Below are 12,698 nucleotides of genomic sequence, written 5' to 3'. Positions count from 1 at the left end.
ACTCAGAGCAGGGGTCGCCAAGTGCTGAAGAACTTTGATTGTAAAAAAACAAAAATTGCATATCTATTGCATGACTCACTACAGAGTTTTAAACTGCCTCTGGAAGTGACCTCAAAATAAGAACAGCGAGTCAGGAGCTTCATAAAATTGATTTCCGTGGTCGAGCAGCTGCACGCAAGCTTGAAATCACCATGCCCAATGCCAAGCGTAGACGGGAGTGGTGTAAAGCACGCCGCCACAGGACTCTGGAGCAGTTGAAACGTGTTCCCTGAAGTGATGAATCACGTTTCACCATCTAGCAGTCGGATAGACACATCTGGGTTTGACTGAGGCTAGAACAACGTTACCTACTAGAATACATAGTGCCGACTACAACATTTTGTGGAGGAGGGATAATGGTCTATGGCTGTTTTTCAGGGTTTGGGCCCCTTATTTCCAGCAAAGGGCAATGTTCATGCTAAAGCATACACAGACATTTTAGACAATGGTAGCGAGTTTAATGATTTTCTTGTGGAGGAACTTGAGTGGTCTGCCCAGAGCCCCATAGAGGCTACATGCACACGTTGCATATTTTGCTGCGGGAAATACGCACCAAAGCCGCAGCAATACAGAGGAGATTCGCAGGAAAAAATGGGTTTTTATGGTTTGATGCATTTTTTGGCGTGTTTTCATGCTGCAGCTTTTAGTGCAATTTTCTTCAGCACTAGGCAGATACAATTCTAAAGCGCAAACACAAGATAAATTGACATGCTGCGGATTTTAAAATCTGCACCGCAGGTCAATTTACATGCGGAAAAATACTGCAGCGTACTTGAGATTTCCTGTTACCTCATTGACTATGCTGGTACTGTATTACACTGCGGTTTTGCCGCACGCAAATAGCCGCAGGAAAATTGCACGTAATACGCATCATGTGCATTGACCCTTAGGATGAATAGGAACGCAGATTGTGGTCCAGACCTCCTTGTCAAACATCAAAGCCTGACTGGACAAATGCTCTTTAGGCACAAATTGCCACGGACACACCCCAAGAGCTTGTGGAAAGCCTGAGCAGAAGAGTGGAGGCTGTTATAACCGGGGTCCCAACTACATATTAACGCCCATGTTTTTGGAAAGGGATGTCCAACAAGTTCATATAGGCGTGATGGTCGGTCATGTCCACATATTTTGGCCATATGGTATTAAAATAAATAATGAGCTCTAAAATGCTTCCAGTCCAGGTCACAGAACCATTGGCTTCATTCTGTGGTATAAAATGGCTGCTATCCCTTTCGTGGGAGAGGTAGATTCATACTTTCTGCTGAAACGTAAATCTGTCACGTGGACAAACCCCTTCAAAAGGTGCGTCCAATTAGTAACGCTAAAGCACCATTCAGGTGGCGTACTTTAGAGACATCATGGGAATTTGGAGGCAGAGGGCGCTCTTGCGCTGACCTAATTTTCTAACAGATGTTCATAATAAGTGTCAGTTCTGGTAACATATTCCCTTAAAATCCTCTATATTATTGTCGTGTTGCACTTTGAGGGTGAACTAGTAGTACTTACCATTATATGTTATTCGTGGTTTTGTTAAGCACATCACCAGGTGCAAATCCATTTCATCTGTGGGAATGAATTTCGAGCAGACTGGGCACTTAAATCCTGCAAAAAAAGAAATAAATGTATATGAGGGAAACATAATTTATATATGTATATTGATATACTGTAATATGGAACTGCAATATATTGTGAAGTTGTACAATGTCATGGAATAGCAGCAGTATTAATAAACCGGTCTCTAATCAGAGTGGAAATGGCCAGCATCACCAAATCAAGATCAACCAAATAGAAGCGGAGGTGAAAAATATACTAAAATGTAACTTTTAATAATGAAACCATAAAAACTTGATGTAACCCAATAATAAGTGCATGCCAATATATGCCACAATACAATGCAATTGATAATTTATTTTGTCAAAAATCACTTGAAGAGGCTCTGTCACCACATTCTAAGTGCCCTATCTCCTAGATAATGTGATCGGCGCTGTAACGTAAACAACAACAGTGTTTTATTTTGAACAACGATAATTTTTGACCAAGTTATGAGCAATTTTAGATTTATGCTACTTACTTTAATGCCCAACTGGGCGTTTAACTTTTGACCAAGTGGGCGTTGTGAGGAGAAGCGTATGACGCGAACCAATCCGTGTCATACACTTCTCTCCATTCATGTCCATTTGTTCTCATACACTCCTCTGTACAACGCCCACTTAGTGAAAAGTAAAAAAAACGCGTTGGGCATTAAAAAGTAATTAGAATAAATCTAAAATTGCTCATAACTTGGTAAAAAAAATTAGTTTTTCAAAATAAAATACACTTATCTACATTACAGCGCCGATCACATTATGTAGGAGATGGGGCACTTATAATGTGGTGACAGAGCCTCTTCAGCAAGGTTTATTGCACCAGTACACACAGTGAATATTGGTAGCAGGGAAAGATAAACAATGCCACCCAATCAAACGTATTGTGCAGTCAAGGGCCTCATAGATAATCCACTGGTATTGTACATGCAGGGGGCATCCTCTAGCCCTATTTTACCCTGCACAGTTCTATCCAATATCTCTAACGGTAGCGCCATTGCCTGGTGATTTTTTTTTTCTACATTATCACTGATCCAAGGGCTCGTTAATCACTTGAAACACAGACAAGGCCCCCCCCCAGGGCCCTCCCCCCCCCCATCGTAAGTGGCTGTCACTCGCCGTCCTTATTTTTGAATCTGGAAGTCAGCCTGTGCTTAAGTAGGGCATCTCTATATGCTGGTGTCTCAGTGTATGATCTGAATAACCTCTCTCCAGAAAACTTGGTTTAAGACCTCTAACTTGTTTCATTAACTCCCCTTTGGTGTAACAGTTACACCGAAGTCTCAAATACTGGCCACGTGTTATGCCCTTTTTAAAGGGGTTTTCCCACCTTAGACGACCTTTATAGCATATCCATAGGATATGCCATAAAATGTCTGATACATGCAGGTTCCAGCTCTGGGACCTGCACCTACACGCCCCAACATTGAAATTGCAACACTAAGAAGAAAAGTTTGGAATTGTGGAAATCACAAGATCGATAGACCTGTTAATGATATGCAAATTATTAAAAAAATTGGAAACAAAATATCCCAGACTTCTTGATTTATTCAGTATCGAGTATGAGTGCCACGCGCAGAAATACATGCACTTACATGCGATCACTGAGGTTATTGATGGTTGTCTGAGGAATGTTATGCCACGCGAAATGCACTTGGGCACGCAAATCATCAAGATTGGCTACTGGCAGCTCCCTTTGCAATTGCCGACCAATGACTTCCCAGATGTTCTCGATGGGAGACTAGACCGAAGATGCTGCAGGCCATGATAGCACGTTTAGGCCACGCAGCTGCTCACAGTAGCACAAGCAACATGCGGACTGGCGTTGTCCTGTTTAAAAACGGCTTCTGGAACACTTTAGCGAAATGGCTAAACCACTGTATCCACAAACAAAACAATGTAAAGCCGAGCTGTTAGTGTACCTGAAATGAAGACTAGAGGGATCCGGCTACCATACATTATGCCACACTACACCATAATCCCGGGAGTAGGACCGGTATGACATTCCCTTGTGAAGGCCTATTCATGGCGTTGCCCAAGTGGTCTCCAGACCAATCTCCGGCTATCATTGCGTCTCAGACAAAAGCGGGACTCATAGCGGAAGAGGATGGACCTCCATTACAGCCTCCATTGCGGTCTTGCTGTGCACCATAATAGCCTTTGAGAGTGGTGGAATGTGGTAAATAGAACACCTGTAGCTGGACATGTTGACACTGGTTGCCGCCCTAGCCTTGGCATGTGACGTCCAATTTCACTTGCAGTACAGAATGGATCACTACGCACCATTCTTCCAATCAGACGATCTGTCCGTGCAGAGGTTCGCCTCCTCACAACTCTTGCTGTCATTCCCGTTCATTGTTGTTTTCCCAACCTCCAGGACACGCAACATTAAACAGTGCTGACATCTCGGCCTAGGCGTGTAGCAATCTGCTGGAGTGATAAACTCCGTTCAAGGATTCTGTCCGTCTCAGTTTGTGATAAGTGTGATAATTGGCAAGTCGACAAACAGGAGGCATCGCACAATCATCCCACACCACTTGATACAATTTTTGAGGTTTCATGTGGTTAACCCCTTAAGGACACAGCCTGTTTTGGCCTTAAGGACACAGCCTATTTTTTCAAATCTGACATGTGTCACTTTATGTTGTAATAACTCCGGAATGCTTTCACCTAGCCAAGCGATTCAGAGATTGTTTTCTCTTGACATATTGTACTTGATGTTAGTGAAAAAATTTGGTAGATAAATTCAGTATTTATTTGTGAAAAACACCATAATTTAGAGAAAATTTGTGTAAAGTAGCATTTTTCTAAATTTAAATGTATCTGCTTGTAAGACAGATAGTAATACCACACAAAATAGTTACTAGTTAACATTCCCCATATGTCTACTTTATGTTTGCATCGTTTTTTGAATGTCCTTTTATTTTTCTAGGACGTTACAAGGCTTAGAACTTTAGCAGCAATTTCTCACATTTTCAAGAAAATGTCAAAAGGCTATTTTTACAGGGACCATCAGTTCTGAAGTGGCTTTGAGGGCCTTATATATTGGAAAGTTCCCATAAATTATCCCATTTTTAAAAATGCACCCCTCAAAGTATTCAAAACAGCATTCAAAACGTTTCTTAACCCTGTAGGCGTTTCACAGGAATTAAAGCAAAATAGATGTGAAATTTACTAATTTCGTTTTTTTTTTTGCCAAAATTCATTTGTAATAAAAAAAAAATGTACCACAGAAGGTTTTAGCCAAGAATTGCAACTTAATATTTATTACCCTGATTTTACAGTTTTTAGAAATATCCCACATGTGGCCCTAGTGTCCTCTTGGACTGAAATACAGACCTCAGAAGCAAAGGAGCACCTAGAGGATTTTGAGGCCTCCTTTTTTTAGAATATATTTTAGGCACCATGTCAGGTTTGAAGAGGTCTTATGGTGCCAAAACAGTGGAAAGCCACAAAAAGTGACACCATTTTGGAAACTACACCCCTCAGGGAATTTATCGAGGGGTGTAGTTAGCATTTTAACCCCACAGGTTTTTTGCTAAATTTATTGGAAAAAGTCTGTAAAATTGAAAATCCACATTTTTTCTGAAAAAACATAGAATTTTTTAATTTTTCCAAGGAATAAAGGAGAAAAAGAATCCCAGCGTTTATAAAGCACTTTCTCCCAATTACGGCAATACTCCATATGTGGTAATAAACTGCTGTTTGGACCCACAGCAGGGCTCAGAAGGGAAACAGCGCCACTTGGATTTTGGAGCATAAATTTTGCTGGAATCATTTTCGGTGCCATGTCATGTTTGTAACGTCCTGGAGGGACCAGAACAGTGGAAACCCCCCAAAAGTGCCCCCATTTTGGAAACTACACCCCTCAAGGAATTTTCCTAGTGGTATAGTTGGCATTTTGACCCCACAGGTTTTGTGCAGAATTTAGTGGAATTCGGCCGTGAATATGAAAATCGACTTTTTTTCTGAGAAAACGTAGAAATGTTTAATTTTCACTAGGAATAAAGGAGAAAAAGAACCCCAAAATTTGTAAAGCAACTTCTCCCGATTACGGGAATACCCCATGTGTGGTATTAAATTGCTGTTTGGACCCACGACAGGGTTCAGAAGAGAAGTAGCGCTATTTGGAGCTCAGATTTGTCTGGAATGGTTTTCGGGTGCCATGTCGCGTTTGCAGAGCTACTGAGGTACAAGTACAGTGGAAACCCCTAGAAAGTGACCCCATTTTGTAAACTACACTCCTTGAGGAATTTATTTAGGGGTGTAGTGAGCATTTTGACTCGAAAGGTGCTTCTTAGAAGTTGCAAACACTGGGCCGTGAAAATGCAGAATTTAATTTTCTCCAATAAAGCTTCTCCTGCTTTATCCTCAAATTATACAACGGTAATAAAAAATAAAAAAAAAGCACCCCAAAATTTGTTGTGCAATTTCTCCGGATAAGGCCAATACCCCATATGTGGCCATTAACTGCTGCCTGGGCACACTGTAGGGCTCAGAAGGGAAGGCCTACCTTATGTTTGCAGAGGCTCCAGAACATAAAGTAAGTTCAAGAAATGCCTCATTTAATAAAATTGCACCCTTCAAAGCACGGTATTCATCTAGGGGTATAATGGGAATTTGTATTTTTTTTTGGGGGGGGGGGGGGGGAGGCGGGTGTGGTATTATTGAGATATCAAATTAATTTGGAAAATAAATGCCCAGGGGGTATTTAAGAAATAAATGGAATGGATGTGATGTCATTGGAGTAGTAAAAATTAGATTTAACGAATATCAACAGAGGTGTGATAAAAACGGAAGCATTCTCCGATGCAGAGGCCTGGTTTAGAGGGACAGGTCATACAGTAGTGAGTGGTGTCTTTCCTAATCCCTCTGCTTGAGCAAACTCGACACCTTTTCTGGGGTTTTTGGTTTTTTTCTGTGGGGGGAAGTACTCCCGGGAAATGCTGGCCAGGTATTATTCTGGAGATCCCAGAAGTGCTGCTACCTTCACTGCTGCCCTCTGCTTCCTGGTCTCCAAAAATCATTTTTGTAATAATTTTTTCTTGGAAACCCAGGAAAGTCTCCGTATTGCCTGCCGTTCTGTAGAGAACAAAGGCGTTATAGAGTGCCACTTGGGTGAGGTATACCGCCAATTTTTTATACCACACCTTAGATTTTCTTAGGGCACAGTAGGGCTGCAGTACCTGGTCCGAAAGATCCACCCCTCCCATGAATTGGTTATATTCCTGGATGCACACAGGCTTGATGGTCTGCTCTGTGGCTCCTCTGACTGGGACTGGGGTGGATTGATCAGCATGCAGTGTGGTCAAAATAAAGACATCACGCTTGTCTTTATATTTGACAAGCATCAAATTTTCGGAGCAAACAGCCCTGCTTTCCCCACGGCGCATTGTCTGCTCTATAAAGGACTTGGGGAGACCCTTTTGATTTCGCCGAATTGTGCCACATGCTAGTGTGCCCCTGGCAGAAAGGCACTTCAGGAGGGGGACGCTATTGTAAAAATTGTCCACATACAAGTGGTATCATTGGTCTAGTATGGGGTGGAGCAAATCCCATACTATCCTCCCACTTATTCCCAGGACAGGGGGACAGTTTGGTGGCTCGATCTTTGAATCCTTCCCTTCATATACACGAAAGCGCAGTGTATACCCAGACACACTTTCACAGGCCTTATACAGCTTCACGCCATACCTAGCCCTTTTATTGGGCAGGTACTGGCGGAAGTGTAATCTGCCTTTAAAGTGGACTAGGGATTCGTCCACTGCAAGGCATTTTTGGGGCGTATAGACCTGACTGAATTTTGAGTTGTAGTGGTCAACTACTGGCCTAACTTTATACAGTCTATCATAATTGGGGTCGTTTGGGGGTGGGCACTCATCATTATTGTTATAGTGAAGGAATTTTAATAAAATTTCAAAACGGGCCCTGGGCATGGCAAGAAAATAAAGAGGGGAATGATAAAGGATGTCTCTGTTCCAATAGGAACGTATCTTGGGTTTTTTGGTAATGCCCATACTCAATAGAAGTCCCCAGAACTGGTGGATTTTAGTGGGGTTTGTGGGGGTCCATTTTTGGGGCCTGGCATAAAAACTATTGGTTGGTCCTCGGCCGGCATCCCCTGTTGCTAGGCTGTCTTGGACAGCCGTATTTCCTAAAATGCAATGTTAGACCTGTCAAAATAAATTATTCCAAGCTGTGATTGATCCATCTGCACTGATGGACCAATCACAGCCATCGCCGGCTGAGGACAGCTGTGATTGGTCCTCGGCCGGCATCCTCAACTGCTAGGCTGTCTCGGACAGCCGTCTGTTTTAAACTGCCGCCGCACATCCCGGTGCGGTGACCGTTTAAAGCGTTCGCGTAACTGTACATGGAGATGCGCGAACAGACCACATCCCATCACGTAGTTACGTGAAATGGCGCGAAGGGGTTAAAAAAATATATATATATCTTTTCTTTCAATTCGGCTTTTATGCCCCTCCCACAAGCCGCAGATGGGAGATAAGTGCTCAAAAATGTGATCATTTACAGATCTTAGCGATTCGGCTACGTCCTCAATTTGCATAAGCTTACGCCCAGGATTGCTCTTCTTGGTGTTGCAAATTCAATGTTGAGGAGTGTATATCCAGAATGCGGATCTCCCAAGCCCTGTTTTGCCTACTGTGGTGGACGCTGGCTGCATAATCCAGACGGGAACCAGTGGAGAAAGGGTAGTGCGTGCGGATCTCTCCATTCTGTTCAATGGGAGTTCCGGAAACAAACGAGCAAGCGCTACTTGGCTGTTTCCGTAACTCCTATTCAATAGAATGGAGGGAGCCACGCGCACATGCGACCCTCTCTGCACTAGTCCCTGCCTGGATTCTGTGACCAGCGTTCGCCACACCGTCCAAACGGGTATCGGGAGATCCCTATTCTCGATATAGGTGCGGGTCCCAGAGATGGATTCTCATCGATCACCCACCTGCAGGATCTTATACCGGACACATCTCTGAATCATCCTGAGGCTTACAACCTCAATCAGATCCTTCATATTAAAACTATTTAGCTTTGCCCAAAAAGCCCCCTAATCTTTAAAATTATATTACAGTCTTTTTCTAAGCTTATCTTCTGATAAGCCTAGATCTATTAGAGTGGGACACTGAGTTACATACCACCTTTTCGTGGGAAGAAAGCAACCAATAAATTGTAACTCCCGTGGTTTCTCTACGTGTATACGCATGCAGGAAAGCCCATATATACGCATATGACAAGGTCGTATAGGACTCCGGGTTTCCTATACAAACTAAATGTAGCTTAGGTTCCTCAGAGGTCTACTGGCGGTATCAGACCCACACAGGCACTATATTACACATTTCATGGGATTGTCCGTTAGTTCAGACATTTTGTCTGACAATAACTTTAACTACAATTAAATTAACACCAGAATTCATAACTGTTTGGAAACCTTCTACCTCTTTATATCCCCCAAAAACCAACTTACCTACTTTACTGATCTTCGCTGCAAAATTGCAGATTCCATTAAAGTGGAGAGATGTTGAGCCCCCCGGATAGATAAGGTTTCTTAGATCTGCCATTTTGAGGAATGAAGCTCATTTTGACTATTCAGCAAATTTTCCTTATAATTACAGGATGCGATGACCATTTGATTTCTTACTGCTGTTATTACCGTACTTGTTTGACGAATTGTCATGACTCTATGGCAGACGTGTCACTGATTCCACATTAATGATTTTATGCATTTGAAAGTTTCCTTCTTTGTGGACGTGCTACCCGAATGCTTTACCGTTTTCTGTTTTGACACTGTAATATGCAGAATTTTAAATAAAAAGATTTGACAAAAAAGTGTTAAGGCTAATCTCCGCTTTAGGCCTTATTCACCCGAACGTGTGCGTATTGCATGCGTAAAAAAGCGCAGCGTTTTTTCTGCATTGCAGTTCCGCGTGACAACCGTGTACGGTGCATGTCTGCATTTTTTACGCGCGTATGTCATGCGTTTTTATGTCAGCAAAATAAACTGAAGGAGGTGGTTTTCTTTTTTCTCATAATTTCTTTAGCAACTGTTGCATGAAAAACGCATGGCACACGGATGTGCGTCCGTGATTTTAACGCACCTATTGACTTCAATGGGTGCGTGATGCGCAAAATTTGCACAAGTATAGGACATGCAGGGAGTGTCACGCAGCGGATACACGCTGCATGAAAAACACTGAATGTCTGAATGGCCCTATTGAATTGCATAGGTCCGTGTGGCGTGTATTTTATTAATGTGCGTAACACGGACGTGATATACGCTTGTGTGAATAAGGCCTTAGTTGAACGTACTCAGGTGCCCCTGTGTCCACAGGAATTGCAACCTTACCAAAGAATGGGTATTGTTGCAAAGGTCCTGCCTCCATTTTGTATTCCAAAATATGAAAATCTGGGAAGTAAAGTAGGTATGGTGACGTAAATCAGGACCAGTAGGGGAGTCCCTCACCATGTATATTCCCATGACCTGTATACAGAGTTCCTGGGGTTTGCAGATGGCACCCAGAGAATTTTGATTCCCCATACCTCTTCTCCTTTATTTGTTCCATCATTGACTTTCATTTGGGCACCAATTCAGGTAAAATATATTAGGAAATTGTTCATAATGCAATCTCCTAGTGTATTAATATAGCTTCAAATGTGGAGCTTCACTTTAATTCATATATTTTATGTTACACTATTCAAATTTATTGAAACGTACCAACACTATCACAAGCTTGTCATGATCTATACAAGAAGCTGGTAAAACAACAGACTATTTCGAAAGACAGAGGAGATAGATTCATATATATGATAGTGGAGGAAATTAATGAAAGGAAGATATAAACCTGTCCCTGAGCTCTGTGGTAGGGCTAGATTTAATATCCTGAATAATGGTTCTTCAGTCTATCTGCTGGTATGTCTGTGAGTAATGAATACGGTTACGGATATGGAACTTTCAGAACTCTACTTAGTACCTAATAAAAAGGTAAAAAAAAAATGTCAAAAGGGGTTATCCAGGATTTTAATGGATGGCCTATCCTTAGGATAGGCCATCAATATTAGAACGGTGAGGATCCAACGATCGGCACCACCGCCGATCAGATGTTTGACGGCGCCGCAGCGATTGTACGAGCACCACGGCCTCTTCATTGTTTGCAACTGTTCTATTTAAGTTCTCTTTGTACTTGAACACGCTCTTATATTCATAGCGGCTGTGCAAGATATTGAAGCGTGGTCCCTTTTAAGTGAATAGGACAGTGCTGCAATACCTTGATCAGCTGCTACAAATATAACGGCCTGTCCAAGTACGAACAGAAATGAAATCAATGAAGGGGCCACGATCTGCGGGCAGCATAAAGCTGTGCCAAAGACCCTGATTCCAGAGATCAGTTAGTTTGTAATATTTGGCCTATTCATAAAATCTCTGCTTATCTCCTGCAGAGTGGGCCAAGAATATTTATGAGCAGCAGCTTCCCTTGCACCTCCTGCTACTGATTCACCGCTTTCTCCCCATACTGTGCATAGAAGTCCCGAGTAAGAAGTCCTCTCAATGATGTGGTCGCAGCTCAGGAGTGCTCAATATTCATGAGCTGCGGCTCCCTCCGATGATTGACAAATTTCTCCCTATGCACAGTATGGGGAGAAAGCGGTCAATCAAGAATGGGAGGGCGTGGAAGCCGCAGTTCATAAATACGGTGCAAGATTTGAGAAAAGAGTGGATGGTGCAGGAGGGACGCAAAAAAAGATTGGTTGGGTTAGCGCCGAAAACGTCAGACACTACCGAGCTCAGTTTACAACCAGGGGACGCTTCAGGCCTCATTTGAATAAGGCATGGGACATTTTAAAACTTTTTTGAATACATTTAGAAATGTCTTCACATGACCTAGAGTGTGGTGAAACCGATTAAAGAGGATTTGTCACCAGTTTATTAATTCCCTATCTCCTAACTAATCTAATAGGCGCTTTGCAAATAATAATAAAAGTTTTTTAAAACAAATCACACTGTAGTTATCAGCAGCAAAGTTATGAGCATCTTTCTAAATATGCTAATTTGGCTCTTATAGCCAAATAGGAGGTAACGTTTCTGTATGACACTGTCCAATCAGTATACAGCTTCTCCCCCTTCCCTGCCCAGCAACACAGCGTGATCTTATAGTATACAGATTCCATTTCCGACTGTGTATTCAACTGGCGATATCTCCGGTTGTGTCACAGCTAGAATGGCGATCACGTTAATGGTGTCATATGAAAGATTGTCTGTCTGAACTCATCCCCCTTCCCTCTGGTCTGTGTGTGAAGCAGCTTGATGCTGATTGGACAGTGTCAGAGGCTGTGAGGAAGCTCCACCTCAGGAGAATCGCTGCGGTTACCTCCTACTTGTCTAGTATAGCTTAATTTGCATACTTAGAAAAAAAGGCCATAAACTTAAAATAAGAGTTTCAGGACACAATTTTCACTAGCATGATCAGTGTGACGGCGCCTATTAGACCAGCTAGGATATAGGGCATTACTAAACTAGTGACAAATCCTCTTTAAGGGGTAAAAACAAATGTCAAGTTTTCTTTTAAGTAATGATTTTCCAACACAAAAGTGTTTTGTAAAATGCACGACGGAATTTTAACCGGAATACAATGATCAGTCTTATTAAGTAAATGATTAACACATTTATGGCTACTTTTTCTTAGCAGCAATATCATCACAAAGTTCATAAACTATGAAATATTACAAGGCATCTTCAGAGTTATGGTTGGACAAATGATTATGAAATTGTCCCTACGTCACGTGTCCAAGTAAACCATTGACCTCTTACTAGAATACGAGTAAACTCTGGTTACAATGGGACGTTACAGTTTGCTTTGTTTGGCTACCTTGATGAAAGTCACTAATGTCTCAGCGGTAACCGGTTCTTCCTCAGGCCGAATCCAGATCTATCTTGCTAACTCTGAATGGAAGGAGCCAGACAAAAACTACCTCATTGTTAGAGGGTAATGAAAGAAAAGCTTTCTAGCCCGGTCCACAGGTTTTAAATTGGACATAAAACAATGACGTTAAAATGTAAAAAAA

At 42.1% G+C, this 12,698-nt stretch overlaps 1 protein-coding gene across 2 annotated transcripts in view; it reads right to left on the bottom strand.

The window, feature by feature from the left end:
* Nucleotides 1-12,698, bottom strand: part of ZNRF2 (zinc and ring finger 2) — a 127,708-nt gene that overhangs the window by 25,072 nt on the left and 89,938 nt on the right. For both annotated transcript variants that reach the window (XM_075827138.1, XM_075827137.1), the window contains exon 2: nt 1,546-1,641. In XM_075827138.1, the coding sequence (XP_075683253.1) occupies nt 1,546-1,641 (96 nt within the window). The remainder of the gene's footprint in view (nt 1-1,545; nt 1,642-12,698) is intronic.

This window comes from Rhinoderma darwinii, chromosome 5 (assembly GCF_050947455.1).
Source record: "Rhinoderma darwinii isolate aRhiDar2 chromosome 5, aRhiDar2.hap1, whole genome shotgun sequence".
NCBI classification, from domain to species: domain Eukaryota; kingdom Metazoa; phylum Chordata; class Amphibia; order Anura; family Rhinodermatidae; genus Rhinoderma; species Rhinoderma darwinii.
This window is presented reverse-complemented; position numbering and strand designations above follow the sequence as displayed.